The sequence below is a fragment of the Corylus avellana genome, chromosome ca11 (assembly GCF_901000735.1).
Source record: "Corylus avellana chromosome ca11, CavTom2PMs-1.0".
NCBI lineage: Eukaryota > Viridiplantae > Streptophyta > Magnoliopsida > Fagales > Betulaceae > Corylus > Corylus avellana.
In genome coordinates, this window is record NC_081551.1 from 16,206,579 (window position 1) to 16,232,877 (window position 26,299).

General features: G+C 37.9%; 1 protein-coding gene across 1 annotated transcript; it reads right to left on the reverse strand.

Annotated features, from left to right (window-relative positions):
- Positions 1–1,526: 1,526 nt before the first annotated feature.
- LOC132165252 (uncharacterized) lies at positions 1,527–26,299 on the reverse strand (the record flags this gene model as incomplete). Its single annotated transcript, XM_059575736.1, is given in 20 exon segments — positions 1,527–2,259; positions 2,347–2,400; positions 3,245–3,318; positions 4,216–4,308; positions 4,421–4,565; positions 7,519–7,640; positions 7,862–8,148; positions 8,260–8,464; positions 8,972–9,077; positions 12,433–12,593; positions 13,256–13,438; positions 13,547–13,622; positions 15,015–15,129; positions 15,278–15,446; positions 16,964–17,030; positions 20,858–20,994; positions 21,274–21,455; positions 22,628–22,715; positions 23,448–23,934; positions 25,096–26,299. Coding segments are annotated over 20 exon segments (4,056 nt in total). The 3' UTR covers positions 1,527–1,958.

The window sequence follows — 26,299 nt, forward strand, 5'->3', positions numbered from 1 at the left end:
TCTCATTTTTTTTTTCTTTTATCTACAAACATTCTTTTCTTTTGTACATACTCATTTATTCTCTTGCTTTGTCTTTTTCTAGGTCTCCACATCTCTTATTTTTTTTTTTCTATATTTTGTTAATATGTACATATATACTCCTTTATTCTCTTCCTTTATCTCTACACCTTGTTTTCTTGCTAGTTTAGATATCAATGTGTCTATGTGTCCTGAAGGAATAATTGTATTGAATTTATCATCTGTACAGGATATATACACAGGAATTAATTTAAACATAACAACTTTAATTGAAGCTAAGATTTACTTCTTCTGTTTGGTTTAAACACTTCCAGCTAGGAGAACATTAGCAATCAACTTGTCCAAGTTCTGGTAAGCAGAACCACCAGGCTTGACAACCTCTTTTCTTTATCACCCTCCATTAACTCCCTCACAAGCTTCTCAACATCATCTCTCTTAACATCATTATCTATCTCCATCCCAATGCCCCATTCACTGCAAGAATACCGGCAGTTTATATGTTGCTCGACAAAGAATTAGGGCGAGGAGATGATTGGCACTCCACCGCACGCTTTCGAGAGTTGAATTCCACCCACTATGCTTCTTGGTGTCTTCAATCTAATTACACATACTCATTCATTTCTTTTTTTCTTTATCTCCAAACCTTCTTTCCTTTTATACATACTCATTTATTCTCTTACTTTATTCTTTTTCAGGTCTCCACATCTCTTTTTCATTTCTTCTTTCTCATTTTTTATCCTTTGTCTCCAAACCTTCTTTCTTTTTGTACATGTTCCTTTATTCTCTTGCTTTATCCTTTTCTATGTCTCCACATCTCCTTTTCGTTTCTTCTTTCTCATTTTTTTTTTTTCCTTTATCTCCAAACATTATTTCCTTTGTACATGCTCCTTTATTCTCTTGTTCTATCTCTATACCTTGTTTTCTCGGGAGTTTAGATATCCATTTCAAGCCTCACCGAAGTTAGCATCCAACATTGAAGTTTACCATCCTTGAGTACTAGGCCTATTCAAGTAACCACTCTACCAACCCGACGCAACCTAGTAGGACGGCTTCTAATGGCGGTCAAACCGGCAATCAAAACCTCTTTCTTATTTCTGAAGTCAAATGGGAAGTCGAAAGTGGATCGTTGGAATTCTAACAAACCCAACCCAACATCGTTGTTTTACTTCAATAAACTTGAGAGGATATTGCAAAAGCTACCATCGACATGCCTCCGAACAACTCTTCATTTTCAATAAACTTTAAGCTAAATTAAATGTCCCGACTCCTCTAGCCCTTTGTATTGCTTAGACAAAATAAATAAATAAATAAAGGTAAATTATATTTCTAATAATTTATACTAATAGCATTTGAAACAATATTAAAAAGTGGGGAAAAAAAGGAGTGAAAAACAAGGATAAATCCAGGTATCATCAGCAGAATTTGCACAAGGTTCCCACAGTCCACAGATAGGAATTTACGATTTGATGTAGTCTGGTTCAAAATCAAATAATACCATTCGAGTTTTCTGTTTAAAAAAAAAATGATATAATTAAAATATTTAATGTCGTCTTGTTCAAACTCGAGGAGTAACACCGAATTTTTCTGTGAAAAAAATGATATCACTAAGCATTCCTACCAGCCATATACTGTTTCTTTGCCTACAAAATTTTCTACTAACAGTTACAACACTGTAATCAACCTTCCTGTAACACTTTTTACACACCAAAAAATAAAAATAAATGGCTTTGCCAGAAACCAGTCAGTTAAATTTTCAGCATTAGCATATGAACTTGATACACTGGCTAGCGAATCTCAAGATCATCCACCGCCAACTGCCGATTATAGTACTGAGTCATCTTTTTGATAGTGAATCCAGCAGATAACAGGTTCGCCAGTTTTTCAGCAAACATACTTGTAAGAAGGAGAAACTTGGAGGCTTAGGGCGATGCCCAGATCTTTCAGTCGGAGAATGGTTGAGAGTCCATGCACAGGTGCACCAATTTTCTCTGGTATTGCCCATAAAATTCACTTACTGCTATAACGTCTTCATTCTCTGGGTCCAAGCCAGGTAAGCTGTGCAGCTTATCCTTTGTCAAAGAACTTGATTCATCATCTGAATTTCCTAAATCAGCAATTATTTCTGCATGGATTTCACGACAAGCGAGGATGAACATGGCGGCTGTGTCTGGTTGCTGTGCCTCACGAAGCGCTACCAATACCTCTTGAAGTGCACCAGCTGCAACATACAATATCAAAGCCCTGCATTTGGCCATATCAAGCAGCTCAGAACAAGTCAGATGAGAGAATAATATGATAAGGAGAGTTGCAGAAGAAAAATGGTCATACCTCCAAAGGTTGTGTTCTGCGTGAAGAACATGCTCAGCCCACCTTTGTAACACCCTGGATAAACAATAAATAGATTCAGGAGAGGATACTAGGGCACTCAACAATCTTCTCAAAGAAAAATATAAAAACTAAAATTAGAATTTGAATTTTAGAATATATGGTAGTTCATTTTTCAATGAGAATCAACATTTAAAAGCCGAAACGCCTTCAGAAATTGTAGCACAAGAAGCCAGAAAGGGGCGGGGGAATCCCTAGGGTCCTGTTTCACTTATAAAGATATTGTTTCTTGGCGCAAAGCATCTATATTTGAATGCTTAAATGTAATAAGCAAGAGTAGGGCAAATTCTAGAGATGACTCTTAATTGTTTGTCTACCCTACTGACACTTATCAAATCATGAAATGTGGTAGCAAAGGGCTGAGATACTCACGTTACACCATATACCACAAAAGATGTTACAGAAGAAAAAAAAAATCAGGCTTCTTTATTAAAACAAAGGCCGGGAATCAATTAAAAAGGGAAAAAAGCTTACTCCTGCATGTATGATGAAATATCTTATCCATAAACTACAGAGGTGCTTGATTTTGGGTTTTGATGGCCCCCATGAGTGGGAGGGGAATGTTTGAGATAACTACTAGGATTAAAATTAGAGAAAGATCACAATAAGGTCAAGGAACTAGTTTTGAACTCATCTAGTCAAAGGCCATGTCACTAAACTGGTAGACAAGCCTGTGATATCAAATGAATCCACATATCGAGCTACCACAAGGAGTAAGCAACAGAGCATGAAAGGAAAAATGATTAATAAGATAAAGAAAAACAATATGCATGACAGAAAAGCAAACTTGCATTTTTCAATGATCAGATTAAATTACAAATCAAAAAAGAAAAAAGAAAACCTTGAATAATCAGACCCCTTCAAATGTGTAGCAGCTAAAGTTGCGGCATCTGTCCAGCATCCAGCATCTTGTAGCTGTATAAGAGATTATATGATTATATGTCAAGCCAAAACAAAGTGTAGCATGTTGTCCAATTCTAATTGTGCTTGTAGTTTGGAAATAATAGCATTTTCCTTGCACCCAACAAATTATGAAAAATTCATCTCTGTTCCCTAGTTGCAAGAATCTTTCCTTAACCTGCAGGCGTGCTTCATATTCTGCTCTATCTTTTTTAATTTTTTGACTCTGTTTAGCTAAGCAAATGCGTGTTTATAAAAGTGTACGGTATCACCTCATAGCTAGGGACACCAGTATGATTGCATCACTAATTGTCAACTTGTTATCACTAATTGTCATCTAAGTTGTCTAATTCTATATCCAATAGCATCAGACATTATGAATATTTAAAAAACTGACACTTACTTTCTGTATTAACACATCAATGACAAACAGGATCAACTCCCACTCATGAATGATGAAGCACCATGATGTACATAGATTTCTATGGATTGTTCTATCATTTAACAATTTAACTGTCATGTTTCTCTTATATGCCAAATTCAGGCACTTAATTGGATAAATCTAGGGTACACAGGGATGCAGGGTCTTCCCATCTTAGGTATTTAGCTATTTTATGCTCATGTTCCTTTTTTCCAGATGAAAATGTCTCCATTTGTAAGGTCTTTCTCGAATTTAAACAATCCAACTAATGTAAAAGGTGTGGAGAAGAGGGGGGAAAAATGATCCTTCAAACAAGGCCAACATTCTGCAAAGTTTTATGAATATATCTTTAGAGCCCAACCACAAGCTTTGAAAAAAGAAAAAAAGAAAAAAGAGTTGCATGCTTCTGAAATCAAAGGCAACTTTTACTACTAGTTCTAAACATATGGAAAATGACTAGAGAAAAATTCCTACAAGACAGAGATCCTAACCTGAGAACAAGCTTCCTGATACCTTCCAACAGCGCAGAGAAGATGAGTGCCCGACAGTGACCTATCAGTCCTGACCATGTTGGCTGCAACAACCTAATTGATAATATGGCAGTAAATTAGTAACTAAAATATGTGGAAAATTATACCATTTTGATTTCCATCACCACTTCTGATTTGATACTGAACAGAAGCATAAAATACTCACCTTAACAGCAAGTTCAAGAAGAGACCTTGACACAGCAGAAGAAAGAGCAACTGCACGTAGAGCATTTGCATAGAAGTAAGGGCTCTCTGGAGGAGTGGAAAGTAATAAACTAACTGCCGCTTCCAACTTTCCAACCGAGACAAGCCTGATCATCAGGGAGTACAAGTATCAGAAGATAAGGATCTCCAACTAAAATGAAGGAGCCTAACTGAGACAAGCTAGAAGTAATATGAGGTTAGACAATTCACTATTTGTAGAAGAATGTAATTGTCATGTGTGTAAAAGGACCTGCATGTCATGGGAACAGAGCTATTACCTTTAAAGAGGGATGTTGATTATCTTAACATTTAACTTAATTTGCACATATCCAATGTCAGTAGAAGGACAAGGCCCCTTTTATTTCAGATTGTTATTTGCTGAAATTCTCGAAGCCAGTGGACACAGCACAAAGAAGCTCATGCAAACAGGAAGCATGGCCTGATAAATTTAGGAAGTCCAAGGCTATGTTTGTCACTCCAATTGTTTTCTGTTTACAGTTTGAAAAGCACACATTTCTCAAATACATTAACAAACAACTCAAAACACAAAGCACCTTTTATGAAACTTGTTACAACTTCTTGCAGGAATATTTTGAGAAAACAGGTGCTTAACTTTTTAATCAATTTTTTTTAACAGGTGTTGTGCGGCCACCCCTCAATGGAGGAGAGGGGTGGCAGCACCCCTCCTCCACTGAGGGTGGCAACACAACCACTTTTTGATAAAAAAAAAAAAAAAGGTTTACGAGTCAGCTCTACATCCGTATGTGTTTTTGAGAGTGTATTCCATAGAAATCATTTTCTCAAATGTGGACCTCACCAAATAACACTTCTCAACCACTGAATAACATTTCTCACCTTTATGTCATGTTAAAACACTTTTTCAAATGAAAAATCAAAAACACCTATCCAAATATACTAACAGCCTAGAATTCTGCTTTCTTCTTTTTTTCATTTTTATTTTAGAATGTGTGTTGGCAGATTGGGGGGACAGCAGATGGTATTCATAGGCAAGCATTGATCTATCCTTGAGATATATGTCCACATGAAGCATATCCTTGTAGCATAGCGAGTGATCGTAATTGGCCAGTATATGCATGGTCTTACTAACTACTCAAGTTGAGGCAGCCAATAGGAAGCTCATATAACTGAAGTTGATATGCATGATTTTCTCCGGAAAGGAGAAAGATTTAAAGATATGGTTACTTGAAAAAGTGCATCTCTGCCATAGAGATACGGGTTCAGCTCTATGTTTAGCAGCAAGGACCTTGATGCAAAGTCACTTCAGAGATTATTGCTTTCACTCAAGATAAACTTCAGGGAAGCATTATTGTGAAAGATGAGTCATGAAATGGTTACTATTTTCATTTGGAATCCTCTAATGCTATCCCTCTGGTTTCAACATTTAGGCTATGTTTGGTACTGAATGGTGATTCCTTAGGAATAAGAATAAGTATTACTAAAAATACAAGAAGCTGGAATGAAATGATCATTCTTATTCTTTTGTTTGGTGACAACAAAAGAATTACCAATTTTTTAACTGAAACTTAATCATATTTTTCCCAAATTTCCTAAAATACCTTAACTCCAACTTTTTTGTTTCCCAATATATATATATATATATATATATATATATATTGGGCAAGAAAAAAAAGAAGAGGGAATTGTTCAGTGGCTGGCACGACTACGCCCGATTGGCACAAGGGGTGGTCGGCCACCCATCACGACCACCCCCGATTGGCACAAGGAGTGGTCAGCCACCCATGGAACACATTTTCTTTTTCTTTTTTCTTTTTTCATATATATATATATTATTATTTTTAAAAAAAAAATAAAACAATGGTTTTTTTGGACAAATTTCAAGGCTATTTCCCTCTCCTTTTGGGAATGAATAGCTATTACTCAAAATGCGGAATAGCCATTCTTGTGGAATGGTTATTCCTAGGAATAATAAGGAGACCAAACAACGAAATAGCTATTCTTATTGTCAAATTGCAACAGAATAGCCTTTCCTAGACCCAGTCCTATCTACCAAATGTGACCTTAATGTCAAATTGCATCACTGAGGATAAACTTCAGGGAAGCATCATTAAAATCCTCTTAAGCTATCCCTCTGGTTTCAACATTTAATGTCTGATGAGTTGAAAAAGATAGGATACAGACTCCTATGTGGATCATAAACAGTTGGGTTCTGGCCAGACTCATGGTGTTCTCAAAGATCCTGAAAGGATCTCTTCTTTTATTTACTATGGCAAAGACAACCCCATGCTTTATCATCATAGCCAATGGCACACAACGTTTGTGAGGTCCTTGATCTTTAATTTCTTCGAAAAACTAGTAATGTTATGATATGCTTTGATAATTTAGAGTCATATATCCAAGATGTGAACTTTCTTGGTGGTGTTGCACAAAAGTAGTGGTGGTTTTTAGACAAAAATATAATTTTCTCTAGACAGTATACCTAAGTGTTGTATTAAAAACTGATCAAGAAATCATCACTAAGAATATGTCCATGCGAGGCTACCTCACATGAAATTGAATGTCCATAATTTGGATAGGTGAACCCTACAAAGCCATTTTTGGCATTGGTTACAAAACATTTCTTCATGATTAAACCAAGCATATAGCTGTGGCTCCAAGTTATCTGTCCAAAACCAAGCATATAGCTACCATCCAAAGAAATCTGTGCAGATGTCCTTGGTTGGCCAGATAAACTTTTTTTTTTTTTTTTTTTTAATTAACAAAAGGAAGGGTAACACTTGAGGCTTCTGCTTGGACTAGGCTGGCTTTCTAAGCTCCTAGCCATGGTCTGGCCCAAAGATTAATCAAGTGTAATTTTTAAGTCTAGTCCTGCTTATTAGACCTTAAATGTGAGCTGAATCCTGTCCAAACGAGGACGGGCTCTCATGCACTGGGCAGACCATCTGGCCCATGATTAGGTTGAACATAGAGTAACAAGTTTAAGTAACTTGTATTAGCATTACATAGAACTCATGATTATTCAGCATAAATGTTAACCGGCACAAGTGAAAAAAAAATATAAAAAACTTATGGAGCACTCACTCATGTACACGATTCTGAATAGCCTCTTCTCCCTCTAATTTCTCATGCCATGGCAAACGCTCATTAGCAGTTTCCCACAGCTCTTCTTGCTCAAATGCCATCAACCTAAGTTGACCCTGACTCTGACCAGATAGCACAATTTATGATAGAGAATATCAGAACTTATAATGTAAGAAACAACTGTCAAAGTTGTTTGAGATTTAGAAGATGACAAGCTGCAGTAGATATATCAGGTAGAAACCTAACTAAAATCTGTAACGCCATGTATGCTTTGAAAGAAGACTACAATACTCTAAAAAAGCCGAAAATAGTTATACAATGGATAATACACAAAATGACTTACAAGTGCATCCTTCTTCCCTGTTCCTGGCATTGATCTGTCCTTTGATGTTATCCTCTTCAGCATAGCTGTGTCATCAAGCTCTGAATTTGATGCTGCTACATGGGCTTTTTGTGCAGACTTGTTTACTGACTTGTTTATCAAATATTTGAGAGCATGAGGCAACTGTAGCCAGAAAAGTGCTTCAGAAGATTCACCAAAAATCGCAGCTGCAAAGGCAAACCTTGCAGCACAACCCTCATTCACCACCTTAGCATATAATTTGGCCCTCTCATCATCAAGTATGCAGCCTTGGACAAGGAAACATTGGTAACAGGTAAGAAAAGGCAAATACTAGTATCAAAAGCTCAATTGCATAGTTCTTCATAATTAGAAACACCACATGTAAGACAAATGATCACCTTCTTTTCGATAAGGTTCTAAAACTTTTAGGAGCATCTCTGGCACCACAGAGTCACCAACAGGTGGTAACTCAATCATGTAACTGCGAAGATCTCCTGTGTATGAAGTGGTTCCAGGAATTAGGTGAGGCCTTTTCTCCATAGTTGTACTGCTAGTATTAAACCATGAGGACTTTACCCCCAATTGCAATATCATTCGCAGTGCCTGTAGTGAAAAATTAACAAAGAAATTCAGTGAGTCACAAGAACTGGGCATCCATTCTCCTTCTCTAAATTATGATTTTATTTGAGACAAAGCAGAATTTGCATTTGGTGTCAAGACCACAGCATTTTCTCTAACATGTTTCTGCCCCTGCAGAATAAATAAATGAGATGGAAACCTTTTCAGCAGCTCTCTCTCTCTCTCTCTCTTCCTGAAACCGGAAGGGAAGTTGAAAAGGAAAAAAAAAATATATATATATATATATATACCTGCTAATGAGATATGCATGTCAATTTTATTAAGAAGAGAAAAATTATTCATTGATTGTCCTATTTCTTTTGGTTTGCTTCTTAAAATGGTACAACTCTCCTTGTACCTTTGTCATGAACCTGCCAGATATATAAAGCTACATGATCCACCATTCACATCTCAACCAGAATAGGAATGTATATGATATTGTTTTGACACATTGAATCAAGAAGTAAAGTGGGAACACAGTATGATTATTACCAGGGCATGTGGTGTAGGAAGTAGAATAGGAGAACATATAGGCATTGGCCGGAATCTCTCTTTAATATTTCTTGACTGGGGTCCATAAACAAGTTTTTTGTCATTTCTGCATGAAAAAGAAGAAAGAAGTTAGCAAAGCACAAAACATTACCATATTCATGACAAGCTATCAATTTCCAGCTAGAATGACATTAGATATATCAATATTTATTGAAAACTAATCCACCAGTTAAATATGACAACACTTCCAAATCTGATAGTTGGCACTTTTCAAATAATTATGTTACCTTAAAGAAAACCAAATGGTTAGGCACATAGATGCAAAAACGAGAGGGTGAAACCCAAATCCAAAGGAAGTATACAAGAGAGACATCTAATCAGAGAAAAAGAAAAGAGAAAAAAAAAAATCATGATAACTAGAAATATGAAGACAATTATAGGCAGCTGTCCACTGGTGAAGAGTTTTGAGTAAGGTCTTTAGATCCACCACTGATATCTCTCAATCCTCAAAGCTACAATCATTTATTTCTCTCCAGATACACCACATCAAGCAAGACGGGATCATCTTCCACTCAGCTACCTTTGGAGAAGAACCTCACTGCCCTCTCCAACATGCAAAGAGATCCCCTACTCTCTGAGGCATAACCTACTTTAACCTATAAAGGTCAAAGATAGAACTCCAAAAGGCATAAGCAGTCTCGCAATGGAGTAGGAGGTGATCTACAAATTCCTCCCTCTTCTTCCACATACAACACCAATTTACTACTATTAAATTTTGTTTTCTTAAATTGTCCATGGTTAGGATCTTCTCTAAAGCGACCAACTAAGTAGCGAACACCACTCTCGAGGAAACCTTATTCTGCCAAATACTCTCCTCCAAGGGAAAAGGTCACTATCATGGGTGGTAAGGGCACTATAAAACAATTGAACATCAAACAACCCTCTCTCCAAAGGAGCCCAACACAACTTGTCTTCTTCACCCCGTCTTAGTCTCATGGAGTACAAAACATCGAAGAACGTAGTTCTATCTTTAACCTGTAAAGGTCAAAGATGGAACTCCAAAAGGCATAAGCAGTCTCGCAATGGAGTAGGAGGTGATCTACAAATTCCTCCCTCTTCTTCCACATATAACACCAATTTTCTACTATTAAATTTTGTTTTCTTAAATTGTCCATGGTTAGGATCTTCTCTAAAACGACCAACTAAGTAACGAATACCACTCTCGAGGAAACCTTATTCTGCCAAATACTCTCCTCCAAGGGAAAAGGTCACTATCATGGGTGGTAAGGGCATTATAAAACAATTGAACATCAAACAACCCTCTCTCCAAAGGAGTCGCCCAATGACAACTTGTCTTCTTCACCCTGCCTTAGTCCTCATGGAGTTCAAAACATCAAGAACGGTAAAGAAATCTACTTCAATCTTGTGCCGCCGATAAAATTGATATTCCATTGATGAGTCACCAGCAAGCTGTAAATGATATACTGCAAAAAGCACTTTGAAGTGACTTATACTAACAACTCGTGAAAGTTGTTCGTATGGTTTAAGCCTCCCCATACCCACACATCACGCTTAGAATCAAATTTTAAATCCATCTCTAATTCTCGAAGTCTGTGTGCTCTAGAGAGAACCCACCCACCCCCCCCCCCCCAAAGCTCAACCCTATCGATCGATTAACCTCACAAGAACTCCATCCAACCCACAAGATGACACCTCGAGTCTAGTGTGTCTAGAGAACCCCTCCCCCAACCCTTTCCGATAAACTTCCAAAGCTCAACCCTATATGATCAATTAACCTCACAAGAACTCCATCCAACCCACAGGACGACATATTTACAATCTACTATCGCTCACGACAAAGCCTCTCTCTTAAAAGCATAACGCTATAACTACTTTCTCAAGAGGGCTCGGTTAAACAAACTCAACTTTCTTACCCCCAGCCCCCCTTCCAAAATCGGAGAAACAGGATAAACTTACCAAGTAAAATTTGAACTCTTCACCAATGCCACCCGGCCCATTAGAAATCCCTTTGTAACTTCTCAATGCAATTGGCAACGCCAACAGGGATGGAGAAAAGAGACAAGAATTAGGTAAGCAAATTTGACAAGCTGCTCTTTAAAGTAATCCTACCACCTTTGACAAATACAATCTCTTACAACTGGCTAAGTGACACTATCTTCTCAATAATGCCATCCCATATAGACCTGGCCTTAAAAAGAGCTCCAAGTGGAAGACCAAGATACTTCAAAGGCAAGGAAGAAACCCTACAACCCAAAATGTGAGCCAAGGCTTCTACATTATTGACATTACCGACAGGGACTAAAATCTGATTTAGCTAGACTGATCTTCAAACCTAAGACAGCTTCAAAACATATGAACAAACAACACAAATAACGGAAGTGGCCAGGGTTTGCCCTGCAAAAAACTTGAAGTGTGATCCGCAAACAGGAGATGGAAGATGTTAAGCCCACCAACATTCCTAGACCCCACAGAGAATCCTAAAAGGAAACCCCCATTCACTATAGCGGAGATCATTTTGCTGAAGGCCTCCATAACAATGACAAACAACGGAGACAAAGGGTCTTCCTGTCCTAAGCAACGAGAGCTGCTAGAGAAGCCTGTCGGAGTGCCGTTCACCAAAACAAAGAAACACACCAAAGAGATACGTACACTTAAAGAATGTTCTCACGAATTATTTTTCTATAGAAACTGAAAAGCAGGAACAAAAAGGATGAAAAATCCTTCAAGGAAATGATCACCGTAGAAAATGGTGTGGAAACGAAATCCAACAACTATCATTCTTATTTGGAACAATACTTGTTCAAAATGGTGAATAAGTTGTTGAATATAGAAAATTATTTTTTATAAGTATATAGAAAATTATTTATTGAATAGAATCAATTTTGCTCTTGAGAATGAGTAATGTTTTAGTGCTTTGTTTTGCTTTCCTGACATATAAGAGATCAAAGCAGTTTCAGCTCTTTACTCAATTGTTTTAGAACCAGTACCATATCATAGGCTGCAGAAATTACATAAGGACCCAATTTGACACCAAAACATGTGCAGCGAGGCACTGTAGCAATGTGAGATTCTCCATAATAGGTCTAAGTGTCTTAAAATTGTAATTGCCTTTCTTCCTTATCATAAACAGAATACGCATGTTAATGTCACTCTCATGGGCATCATCATCATTAGTGCTCTGATTATTAGCCACTCAAAACCTTCCACACCTTCTACTCTAACCAGAGCCATAACAGAGCACCATCTAAACTCAGCCAGATCTCATCAAGAACATCCTTTAATGAAATCTTGATTACTTATAAAAAAAAAAAAAAAAAAAAAAATCTTGGTTACAATTACTCTTGACATATCAAAGATATAATCTTGACATTCTTAAGCATATAAAAACAATAAGGACATAGAAAAGAATCCAAAAACTCAAAAACAGTTCTGGCACATACATATTAACCTCAACAAGGCGAAAGCTACTATCAGCTCCAGCAATGCACAATACCATAGGGTCATTTTTTTCAGTTCGCAAAGGCAACCAGTCAAGCTCCAGTACAAGGGTCCCTGGAAATTGAGGTTGTAAAAGAGAATTGGCTAATGGGTCCTGCGAATCCTGCATTTGAGAAACATGAAGAGAATCAGGATCAAACAGGATCAAACAGAAGAAGAATCCTCAAAAAGTAATTTATTTAAACAAAACAAAATTTACATCATTCAACAGAATATGCAGCATGTACATGCTGGATTTTGAAAATTGTCCAGCTAAGAACTCAACAAGAGTCTGAAGAAAGTACATACAAAATGCACTACTAGTGACCAAATTTTAGAAAACGCATACTACATGGACAAAAAGAGTTGTCAGCACGTCAGAGAAGTTGCAGTTCATTTGTTACCTAAATTACACGGAAAATAGGCCAAAGAAGTATACTAACATGCACAATGAATCTTTCCTATTCAAGTGGCTTATAAGAATTATGCATGGTATTAGCTCCATTTGGTAATCTCAAGATTGCAAATCACCAACTATAATACATAGAAAACTGGCCCTGTGGCTGAGTAGTACTTCTCCACTTTCGCAAGGTGGAGGTATGAGATTGGACCTGTTATGTGTGCGAGTTTGAGTTTGTGGAGTTGGGGACCTTTCTATAGTTTGGCTGTTTCGCCAGAACAAGAAATACAAAATATGCATTACACCTATCAATAGTGCAGTATAACAACATCAAAGCACAAATTGAAGAAGGAAACAAAATTAACAATCTCATCTTTCATACTCACAAGATCAAATACAGAAAATGTGTTATCATAAAATAGTACAGCAATACGCCCTCGGCTACGGTCTCCGGTAACTACAGGTGAGAATTTGATCCGCCGGATTCCTTCTCTATGAGTGTTAAATGAGGAAGAATATCCAGTTGTTACGTCCCACCACCGTATGTTCCCCGACCTGTCCCCCATAACCTGAAAAATGAATTAAGCAGCTGCCACTCAGTAGATATATCTATTGGAATGATCAATTTCCTTAGACTACCAATGAGATCAAACAATTCCAAAAGATATGATGCATACCACATGAGGCAAGCGGTAGGCCATGGCTGTAATCAATCCATCAGAAGATACAAAGGAGGAAGAAGGCCATTTTGGTCTAGAGACAAGTAACACATAACCTCTATGAGATATAAAAACAGACCAAATCATAAATTTATGTAAATGTATGCAACATAGGTAGTCAATTCAAACCAATGTTTAATATGTCATTTCATTGATATAAAAAAACTGTTGGAAGGGTATTAAGAAATATAAGATAATTTTGTTTTTTAAAAAAAAGAATCAAAGTATAAGGAAACTATGCATGAGTAGAATAAGAACTATTGAAAAGAATTGATACCAATATCCCAACCAAAGGGAACATAACAAACAGAAATTTTTTTTATAGCTATCATATTCAATCTCCATATTCATCTTTGGACAACAGAAAAACTATATGCAACAAGGATGCTGCCAAATGCATGGATGGTACAAGTGCAGGTTCAAGCGCAACCACTTCAAATCCTGACTTGCAAAGTAATAACAAGGACTCAGACATGGGCGCAGACATCCCTTTCAAAGAATACATACATATTAGGAGAAATCCACGAATGTAAGATGAATCAGACAGTGATTCAGCACAGCTAAACTATTGAAAATAAATATGGCCAAGGCTTTGAAAGAGCGACAAAATTTTTCATTATGAGACATGCTGCCCCAATGTGTGATAGTTGCTTCCAGAAAACAAGGAATTTGATTTCTTAAAGTTGCAGAACTGCAGCCAACAGAATGTTAACCTATAGCACAGCCGTTTCTATATGAACCACCTGGCAATCCAAAAATCATCATCTATTCATACTTCCCAGAAAAATAAATAGAGAAGAAACGTAAAAAATCATACATTTTTTTTTTTTTTTTTTGGAGTAATGTTGTATATCAAAAGCGCAAAGGGGGCGCAACTCTAGTACACAGGAAGTATACAAGAGAACACAGGAAAAAAGAAAGAGACAAAAGATCCCAATAAAGAACCCTAAAACCCAAAGAAGCCCTAAACCCACAGAACAAACCCCTAAACCCCAAAGAAGCCCTAAACCCGCAAAACAGTCCTGCCTTTAAGCGGACTAGAGCCACTGCCTCCAGCATGAAAATTAAGGGAGCATTCCAAAATTTTAAGCTCCCTCTTCCCCTTAGGTTTAGAAGCAGAGACCCCATCTTCAAGATACCAACCCTCTTCAATGACAGAAAAAAGATCCGTAAGTCTTTTCTCGTCGCCCCCAAAAGACAACCTCATAATGGGAACAGCTCCCATCGCACTAAGCACAAACTCGGAATAGCCCTCAACCCCCACCTCACCATTCTGTCCATCCCCTATCCTTGCCAAAACACCCCCCTTTGAGGATTCGCCCTCCTCAAGGCCTAAAAATCATACATATTCAGATAACTAACATGTAGACCGAATGCGAAGATACAGACTCTAAGTGCACCTATTCACACTTAAGAATTATTATACCTGAAGTCTCGGATCCTTCGCCCATGAACCTCAAAAACTCCAAGTGCGCCATTTACAAGAGCAAATGCGAAACTTTCGGATGTGTCATCTTGAGATCCATCGGAGCTCACTGCCTCTGCATATTAAAGTTACCTTCATTTACATACAATTAATTATCCAAGAAAAACAAAAGCAATTACATAGACCAGATACTATCTACATCTTTGCAGCTGAAAAAGAAACACCGTAAGAAATATGTAAGCATTTCAACTAAAGATGCTCACTAGAATCTGCAGATGATGTCGTTGATGGCGTAGAAGCCCCATCTGATGCCACAACTGTACGATCTCCAGACAATAATGATGATTGCCTAGAAGAACCATTTTGAACAGGCCTTGGAACTGTCGGAAGAGTCCATTCCAATACCGTAAATGGAAGAGCTAATGATCTAAGCTACATGGAGATATAAAGTATAGTAAATATCTAACTCAGAAATTAATAGTCTTAACCAACATTGATAGATGTGTGCGCATGTCCATAAATCAATACACGTACATATTTTATCTAAACTGCAAATATTTAACTGGTTTTAGATTAGGAATTTTTTTAAAAATAAAAAAATAAAATTGAAAGCAATGTAAATATCATGAGGAAATAAATTATAAATAACAATAAAATAATAAATTATTATAAACAAACACCTACCTAACACCTTTTCAATGTATTAGATGAACGTGTACAAGATATGTGAAGACAGAAAGTATGATACATATGTAAGCATTAAAACTTCCTTGGCACAATCAGCAGAAAAATATAAATGGAATCCATAAGATAAATTTTTTAGTCCACAAGGCATTCTCAATGACAGAGGATAAGTAAATAAACACACTCTGATATTAGATTCAGAAACATCCAAGCAATCCAGACGGAATTTTCAGGGCCAGGCATAATAGGGAAAAAAAAAAAAGAAAAAAAAAAAAAATTAACAAACTGGAAAATAGATGGGTGCTTAGGATGACATGTTCCAAACTTGGTTCTAAAATTTTTATCATAAAATTTTAATTAGGTCACTTGAAACCTAATAAGACCATATTATAACATAAATTTTATGAAATCTAATGAACTCATCCCGAGAACTGTGAGAGCCACTCCAACTCTATCTGAAAACAAGAGCCACAAGATAAACAAGCAATTACCTAATCCTTTTGCTATCTAGCCACACTCACAGGTACATGTATCGCAGACCAATTGACATGACACCTTACAGATGTTTCATACATCAAAATCCATGTTTCTCTCTAGATTATAAAGGGTTTTTTTTTGGATAAGTAATCTCTATATTATACAGGTTTAAAAAGTCTAAAAGGCACATACTTAAAAAAATTACGTAAAATCCATTAATGTCAAAATGTTGAAAAGGGTCTAATTGTTAGTTAAAAACAAAGAAAAGAAATGAAAAGTAGAAACACTTTTAACACCCTTGGCTAAAGAATCCAGCAATGACTTTACACATCCACCTCTCACCCACCCATGTTGACCCCAAAGATGAAATATATAAAGCAAAATCCTGTGACTGTGAGATATACATCCTTCATTCGTATAAAAACAAGAAAATATTAATCTTTCAGTCTAAACAAATCTTGACTTTCCTGCTATTGTGACTCCACTTGCTATTTTGTGAAGCGTATCTCTTAGGAAGAAGGAAGCCTTGGATGTAATAGGTAATAAATATCACAACCAAATGATATTAGTGCCCTCATACACTAGGTCCATGTCATTCATACATCAAATCTTCCAAAGAAAATTACCAAATAGATATCTTTTCACAAACAAAAGTAGTCGCGGGAATTGTATAAGCTCATGGACATAAACCCATGGTCCTCTAGTCCCATAGTCCATAGATGACAATTTCAATTATTTGAAAATATTTAAAGTAGGAATGGGGAAAGAAAAGGTAGCTGACAGATTACCATAATGGGAGTTTTCGTCATTGCCCAAACCTCTACAGGTGCATCACGGAACAAAATTAGAAGATACCTGCAAGTTTGTTAACATGATATGAGAGAATGTTACCTTAAACTGCAGATGAAGTTACAAACACCAAAAATCAAGCACAGGAACATTCAAGAAAGAGAAGAGCTACACTTTATGAAGTAAAATCTCAAAGAAATTTAAGCTCCATGAAAACAGGCAGTACAAATTAAAGAATATCAATAAAAAATTCGCTATGAGAACTTTTTCAATGAAGCTATAGTAAGTACTGATAAATTATATCTACTCTATACAGCTATAGTAAGTACTGAAAACATTCTTTAGTGAATCATCGTCAGTCCTTACTAAATAAACATGGCATATTAACTGCTGCTCTGAAAGAAAATAACCACACTTGCCAAAAGTTCTCCAACATTTCTCAACATTCATTTTCCTTTGTCGCCATTTCTCTTTGTTATTGTGATGGAGGCTTTAAGTAGAATGCTTTCTACCACTGTTAATTGGGGCCTTCTCTAAAGATTTTCTATGGGTTCTATGCGCTCTGGTGTGGTTGACATCTCACATATGCTGTTTGCATATGACACTTTGGTTTTTTATGGGGCTAAGCCTGACCAACTTCACTTTCTGTGTGCTTTATTTCTATGCTTTGAAGCTGTCTCTAGTTTGAAGATTAATCTGGCCAAGTCAGAATTGGTTCCGGTGGTTAATGTGGAGAATGTGGATGGGTTGGCAGGCATTCTGGTCTGCGGTGTTTCTTCTTTGCCTTTGAAGTATCTTAGTCTTTCGTTGGAGGCCTCCTATAAGGCCAAGTATATTTGGGATTGGGTGATTGAAAAGATAGAGCGCCAGTTTGCTAGTTGGAAAATGATATGCTTGTCTAAGAGCACACTTTTCAATTTGCCAACGTATTTCTTGTCCCTCTTTCTTCTCCCTATGGGTGTTGCTAAACGCACAAAGAAGCTTTTATCGAGATTTATTATGGGGTGGGATAGGAGAAGAGTTCAAAATCCACTTGTTAAGCAGATCCAAGGTTTGTTCACCAATCACTAAGGGAGGGTTGGGGGTTCGAAACTTAATGATGTTTAATCGTGCCCTCTTAGGGAAATGGTTTTGGTGTTAGCGTTATGTGCATAAGAGAGGCGTGGAGGAGAGGTGTGGTAGACTCTCAATCTGGCAGTTCGTGAGGTGAATAGCATTCTAATAAACTACTTGAGTCTTATGGGATGGGGTTATGGAAAAATATTAGGAAATGTTGGGGGTCGTTTTCAAGTCACGCCAAATTTAAGGTGGGAGATGGCGCCAAGATTAATCATTGGCATTATCTATGGTGTGGGACAAGGCCCTTAAGGCTTTTCTTGGTTTATTTGGCATTGCTTGCGCTAAGGATGCTTCGCAACGGCGCACTTGGATCTTTCTAGTAGTTCTAATCAATAAAACGTAAGCTTTGTCAGAGCGGTTCATGATAGACAGGTGGATGTCTTTACCTCGTTTACAATTCGTTGTACTCAGTTAGAGTAAGACGAATAAGAGAAGACAAGCTATGGTGGTCCCCCTCTAAAAAAGGGTTGTTCATTGTTAGCTCCTTCTAAATATGTCCTAGCTTTTTTTTTTTTTTGATAAGTAAATATGTCCTAGCTTGTAATGATGCCTTCTTGGCTCTTGTGGTATATCTGGAGGGAACGCATGGATATATGCTTCGAAGACTACGAGAGGACATTGGCGGAGCTTATGTCCTTATCTTTTAATACTTTGTATATTTGGACAGCTACGTGTTTAGCTCCCTTTGTGCTTAGCTTTCATGATTTCCTTATTCTTTTTTCTCCTTCTAGTTAGGTGTTTCTTTTGTATACTTATTGTGTACCCAAGTTGCACTTTTTGCTTTTAATGATATTTCGATTACTTATAACAAAAAAAAAACATTTCTCAACATTTCAATTTTTTTTCTTTTTTTCTTTATGCCCTTCTTGGAGCAATTTGTTCCAGATTTGTACGTAGAAAATACCCAACATTTACATTTCGATCCATACTCAAGTATCACTGCTTATATTCCTAGCTACCTACTCAAACTATAATTTGAAAAGAATTACAGTTTTCATCAACCAAGATAAGCTGGAATATAATTGTTGGCAAACAATGTAACAAGCATAAGTCCTTTACCCTCCAACCTAATCCCATAAAACTGCTCCAGCAACAACTCTCAATCCTCCCCCACCCCAGGCTTAGTGATGGACACCCAAACGTTCAATAGAAAAGGGATTGCTCTGTTTTAGTATTTAATTAGGAGTTTATCGTTTCAGTTATTTATCATTTTAGTTGTTGAGTCTTAGCTAATTTTATGTGTTACTTTTGGCAGGAATCTAGTTGTCAAATACCTTTTTTATAAAATGATGTTATTGTTCTTTTTTCAATAATGACAGAGTGATTTGGTTTCTTCTGATATCTTTGTGAAATGTGAGGTGTGACTCCGCTAAACCAATAGTGGTGAGACTACGCTATCATCTTTGCCAAAGCTTCGAGAGACTCAGGCCTCACAGTGAAGCTTAATTTTTTTCTTTTCTTGTATTGTTCTGCATCAAAGTGAGACTCCCTTTCTATTCCTATTGGTGAGACGCTAGTATCATTCTTTGTGTAAGATTGTTGTGGCTCTGATCTTTGCAAAGTTGTTTCTTTAATTGTTCTTGTCCAACATCAAAGTGGTATCAGAGCTAGGTTCTTTTCTTGGGATTTATTATTACGTGTGTTGTTAATTATGAGTACAAGAACTGGACAATCCTAAGTAGGTGGAAGATTTCTCAATCCCAGAGAGATGATATCTTACTACTAGTTGTCCACCAAATCTCCACTCTTACGCAATGCCTGAATCCGGATTTATATGAGATCTATCAAGCCAAGAACTTGTTGGAGTCGAATTCTTTTAAGAGAGAGAGAGAGAGAGAAGGGGGTTGGGGGGGGGTGGTTGATGGAGACTGGAAAACTCAGTAAGAAAGGGATTGCTGTGTTTTAGTATTTAGTTAGGAGTCTATCATTTCAGTTGTTTAGTCTTAGCTAATGTTATGTGTTACTTTTAGTAGGAATCTAGTTCTCAATGACTCCTTTTTATGAAAAGGATTTTATTGTCTTTTTTCAATAATGAGAGTGATTTTTTTTTTCTTCTGATATCCTTGTGGAATGTGAGGTGTGAATCCTCTAGATCAATAGTGGTGAGACTCCTCTATCATCTTTGCCAGACGTTTGTGAGACTTGGGCCTTACGTTGAAGCTTAATTTTATTCTCTTCTTACATTGTTTTGCATCAAAGTGAGACTCCCTTTCTATTCCTATTGGTGAGACGCCAGTATCATTCTTTGGGTAAGATTAGTGTGACTCTGATCTTTGCAAAGTTGTTTCTTTAATTGTTCTCTTTATTTACTTGTCTTGCATCACTTAGGTAAACTGTCATTGATGCTATGGGATTGATTAGAACCCCTTTTGGAATTTTAATAGCCTTCTCCTTACCTTCACAACCAGTAAAGAGCTTCCACTGTGTTCACATAACCTATGCGAAAATACGCCAACCATTATGTTAACTCTTTCACGAGCTACATAGTTAACATGGGTTGCCAAGATTTATATTTTCCCATAAATATAAGTATTCCATTGCAATACATCAACTATGGCCCCATTTTTTATCAAGTTATACATATTGAATAACTTTAGAACCCAAAATGTCAAAAACCAGATTAATTAGAACACCTATAAGCTACCAATGACAAGGTTTGAATATATTTGTCTACTTTTGTATGCACAGAGAGACCAATGAAAGCACACGATATACAATATATGTTAAATGATAGGCATAAAAATAAAGATGAGAATCAATGGTTGAAAGTCAACCTTCCAGATGAAGAAGTCCTTAAAGCTCTTATAGGTGCACGTTCTGGCTTTTGTAAAACCCGAAACGTTTTATTAAGACCACTTCTAAGACAGGTCACAACAAGCCTATTGATGTAGCCTCCAGATTTTTCATTCACCTGGATCAACAGAAGTGCCAGTACAAATAACATTAAGTGTAATAATGGAAATGGAAATGTTTGAAGAAAAAATCACTAACTGAATATAACTACTGACAACCAAGATCCTGACAATAACACAGAACCGATGCATGCAAATTAAAAAATATAAATATAAATAAGGCAAAGGGGAAGCATGTGAAATTTTTTTTTTTTGGGGGGGGGGGGGGGGGGGGGAAGGGTGGTGTTGGACCAATGTATTTGAACGAAAAATAACATCCTAAATCAAACGTAATATACCTGAGAGTAAGAAAATGAGACCAGTCTAGAATTTCCAAGCCACCGTAACCCTCTAACTGTTCCATTATGCACAGAAAAACTTGCAGTAACAGCATTAGCTGAAACATCAATGACATCAATTGTCCCACTTTGAGTTCCCAGAGCAACCAGTGGAACAGCTACAGAAGGATAGTTTCCCCCACCTTCAATGAAGTCATCCTACTAATCAGCCTAAAAAGAACAATATATCTGTGTATGCATATGGTTGTGCATATATACATAAATAAATAATATATAAATGCACACACGTGCATGCGCACACACATAAGCTAGTAGGAAATGGCTGATCTAACTATTTAATTAACCCCTCCCTCCCATGTGGGCTCAAATTCCCCTTAAGAAATGAGGCTCAACATGTGGAACATTTAATTAAAATATAAGGTAAATAACGAACAAGGTTCAAACTCCTAACCTTTGTTTTGATACTATGTTAAATCACAACTTATCCCAAAAGTTTAAGCTAATAAGAAATTGTGAATTTAATTATTCAACTAATATTTTCACTCGCCCCCGTTGTGGACTCAAACTTTCCCTTGACAAATGAGGTCCAATATGTTGAATATTTAACTGAACTAATGAGTAAATTGTGGAATCAAGGTTCGAACTCAGGACCTTTACTCTAATTCCATGTTAAGTAATCAATTACCCCAAAGGATTAAGCTAATAAAATGATAAATTTAATTATTTAATTAATATTCTAACATGTTAAATCATCAATTATCCCAAAAGCTTAAGCTAATAAAATGATTAATTTAATCATTTAATTAATATTTTAATATGTTAAATTATCAATTATCCTAAAAGCTTAAATTGCTAAAATCGATGAATTCAATCATTTAATTAATATTATAACATTCTTCCTTGTGTATGGGCTCAAACTCCCCCTCAATAAGAAAGGCCCTACACATGAGGGGTGAATTCGTGACCTCTGCTTTGATAACATATTAAATTACCACTTATCCTACAAGCATAAGCTGATAGGAAATTGATGATTTAATCATTTAGTTAATATTCAAACAATAAACCTCAAGGGGTTGGCTCAAGTGGTAAGGGCATTGGTCTTGGTGGCATTTCCATCAAATTTAAAGTTCGAATCCCCTTGAGTGCAGACAATTTCTTGGGGCCAGCCCGCCAGATAGGGCGCTTTAGACGGGTTCAAGGTTTACCCAACAGAGGTGAGTACACGAAATATATATATATGTGTGTGTGTGTGTGTGTGGATATAGATATATTTTCTTCCGATGGATGCTAACTCCTAATTAGGAAAAGTAGAAATATTACAGATATAGTAAATTAGTGACATTAGGAAACTAACGGGCCAAAGTAGCTGTTAAAGAAGGCGATGGTACGGCCAGCATGGTCACTGTTGAAGAAAGAAGTTGAAGCTGTCCAACTAAGCTAATCTGCATGAGTGATACGGCTCGTAAGTATAGATGTATGACGTAAAGAAAATATTCAGAACAAAAATAATGATATTCAGCAGTGTATGCCATTGTTCAATGGATAAATGGCTAACACCAGAAAAGAAAAATAAAGGTGCTACGTCCACTCTTGCAATCTTGAACACAGAAAGAAAGAAACTCCAAACACCATAGGCAGATTATACCACAACAAAGTAACATGTGCATATCAACATATCATCAATCAGGCAACCCGTAACCTCCATTCTAGTACTTCTACATATCTGAAGATTATCAAAAGTAATGAACTACCATTCATTAAATTCTGTCAGACTTGGTACAAATTATGTGTCCAGTTCACAGAAATTCCAGAACATTGTTCTCCTGTATTGCATGGTCTTTGGCCACGCAACTTTTCAACTTTCTCTTCACTCTCTCCAAGAGAAACAGATTTTGATAAAATAAAATAAAATTAAAAATAAAAAAATAAAAAAAGCTTAAGTACTCCATGTGCGTGTGTGTATGTGTTCACACAAGAGATAGAGAGCTTATACTGAATTGGTTTTTTTTCCCCTTTATCGTGTCATAATGTTACTGCTTTCAATTCATTAAAAAAGTAATAATGTTACTGCTTTCAGCCAACAAGTAAGAGCATCCAGGAAACAAAAAAGGCAATAAGTGAGAGCATTGACAATTATGCAAAAAAGATCGGAGAGGAAATACTTATAACCAAACCTTAAATAACATATCTGCCAGGCTGGAGGTAGAGCTTGATGGGCGGCTTCTGCGACCACCCATACGCTCTGGTTGTTTACTTGCTTCCATGGCAGGTCCGCCAGAAGAAGAAACTACGACCTTAGCATCGATCCCTGGAACTGGCACTTCACTGACATCAGCAACCAAGCCCAAGTTTGTATCATCTTTCGGAATACTTTCAGCTCCTTCAACAGTCAAGAGCCAGTTCCATATTTTTCCATCATCAGAAATGGAGATTAAATGTGTCTTAGAAACAAGAAGAGGTTCATCACAAAAATCAAAAGGAGTGTCAAAATCCACATCCGGGGAAGGATAATGAAGTACATCAGAATAGAGCCTGCCAACATTTTCGAAGGTAGAATCTGATTGGCAGATAGTGGCAGCAAGAATTGAAGGAGAAGGGACAGATGTGCCAATTGAGGGAATCAACTCTTCCATTGAGCACATTATGAGCACCTGCTCTCCTCTGTGACAATATACAAGTGAGTATATTCCCTTGGGACCAGAAAAAACATTTCTGGTCTAATCTACCTTATAATTATGTTAAGAGAATATAGAACTTAAGTTCAAACACTTAACCAAAAGGAAGCATTAAAACTTGATATAAGATTCAAAACCTTCTAGTTGCAGAGATAAGCATACACCTGTTAATGTAAAGATATTGCAGTAGAAAACGTTGCCAACAGTGATGGTAACCATACATATCATCATCTAGTCTCTGCATACATTCAGAACTCTAGTAGCCTAAAGATAAGAGCCCACTCTGCACGTCCAAGATGCCCTTAACCAACTTAGCCAGAAATCTCCAACTTACTCTCATGGAAAATCACAATGTCTGCTCGAGCTTCTGTAAGTACCTCAAAAATATTTTCACAAAAACCACACACTTCCAACTAAAAATTCATTAAGAAAGCCATGCCTTAGGAAACCCGAAGTCCTGACAAAGGAATTAACCAATAGAAATTGCGACATTTTTAGGATTACACAGCTTTCTAGAAGCCTTAAAGTTTATTCCTTTAGGGAACTTGGACTCCTTTAAAGGAATGCAAGTTTCCCCATCGAAGAAAGGCAGGAATCTAGTACACAGCTCTTCTAGCCCAAGATCCATCTTATGCAACAACTCCTTTAGTTATTTTGGGGGCAAAAAATCATAGGCAAAACCAACTTCCCCAGGTTGCTAACTAAGAGGTGAAGTTGCAATTGAACCAAATGCCCCCTCACTCCTCCACTACCAGACCCAAAACAAGAAGGGAAGTCAATGGGCAGCTGAATGAACTAAACTGGGATGAGACGTATTTGAGGTTCTTTAAGCTTATACGATAATCTTCTTTCAATCATTGCTGAAAACATACACTTAGTAGTAAAAGTTCCGGTAACAATGAATAGTCAATACGGTTGCAAATTAAACTAAGCCAGCTATCTCCGGAATTGTAAGAAGTTATGCTTATTAAATTATACTGCACTTCAATGTAAAACCCACGAATTTTTCATACATAGCTAAATTCTTTGACTTTCAAACAATGTATAATGGCCCAAATTGGTATGTCAAAAATTCAAGCATGGCAGATCAGAAAACGGAAGAATACAATCATAGTTTCAGAGAAACAAAGGTCCAATTAACACTTACTCTTTCCGTCGCCAAGTGCTGAGCTTCCCATCGAGGTGAACGCAATAGAGCAACTCCTTATTCGGATCCGGCAACACGTCGAGAAACTTGCCGCAGCCACGAGGCAGCGCCGTGGTGAAGAGCACCGTCTCGTACTTCAAATCAAATACCACTAATTCTCTCGGGAACGTCACGTAAACAATGTGCTTCCACAGCGGCGAGAACGCGACCCTCGCCATGTACAGCGGGAAAACTGCCGAGGCGGGGGACGCGGAATTGGAGCCAGCGGCGGAGGCAGTGGCATCTCTCTCCAGTCTCTGCAATTCGGCGCAGTCGGTGGGGATCTGTAGCTCCTTGAGGACGATATCGTCTTCGGTCTCGCCCAGCACCTTGACGGATAAGAGGAAGCCCTTGAGGCCGAGGGCGCAGAAGTGGCGGGAGTCGAAGGGGTCGCGGCGGAGGCAGGAGAGGAACTCGGGCGCGGCGTCGTATTGGAAGACGCAGCGGGCGGAGGAGGCGCTGTAGAGGGAGAGAGTGGAGGGCCCGTTGATGGCTGCGAGGAGACAGGAGTCGGGCCGGGCCTGGACCCAGCAGAGGTCCTGGATGCCGGGTTTCGATGCGGAGTCCGTCTCGAACCAGAGAAGCGGGGATCGGGAGCGGAAATCGAGGAGGCAGATGCGTCCCTGGCGGTCGGCGGCGGCGAGGAGGAGATGGGACGATGAGGGCTCCATGGAGAGGAGGTCGCGGCGGAGGGGGAGAGGAGTCCAGCGGACAGAGGTGACGAATGGCGAGAGGGAATTGGAGTTAGAGGGACTGGGAGAGGGGAGGGGGATAGTGGAAATGAGCTGGAGAGAGCGGGAGTCGACGACGGATATGGAGCTGCCGGCGGCGAAGGCCAGGAGGCCCGAGGGGCTCAGGTCCGCCGATCCAAAGTTGTTGCGGCTCGGCGGCCCCGGGAGCGTGCAGTCCCACGAGTCTAGGCCTGCTGCCCCGGCTGCTGCCGGTGCTCCTCTTGGGCTCGACATTGCCGCTTTTTCTGTCGCCGTCGCAATTCCGAGTATACAGAGATCTCTCTGACGGTTGGGAGAGGTTTTTATTTTATTCTATTTGGTCTGACTTTTCCCTCCGGGGGAATTTCCGGTTTGATCGCTGCGTTGTGTGTTCAACGGTTGGTTTTTTAGTTTGGAAAATGCACTCGCTCAGACACAAGAGCGCTCGCTTTTAC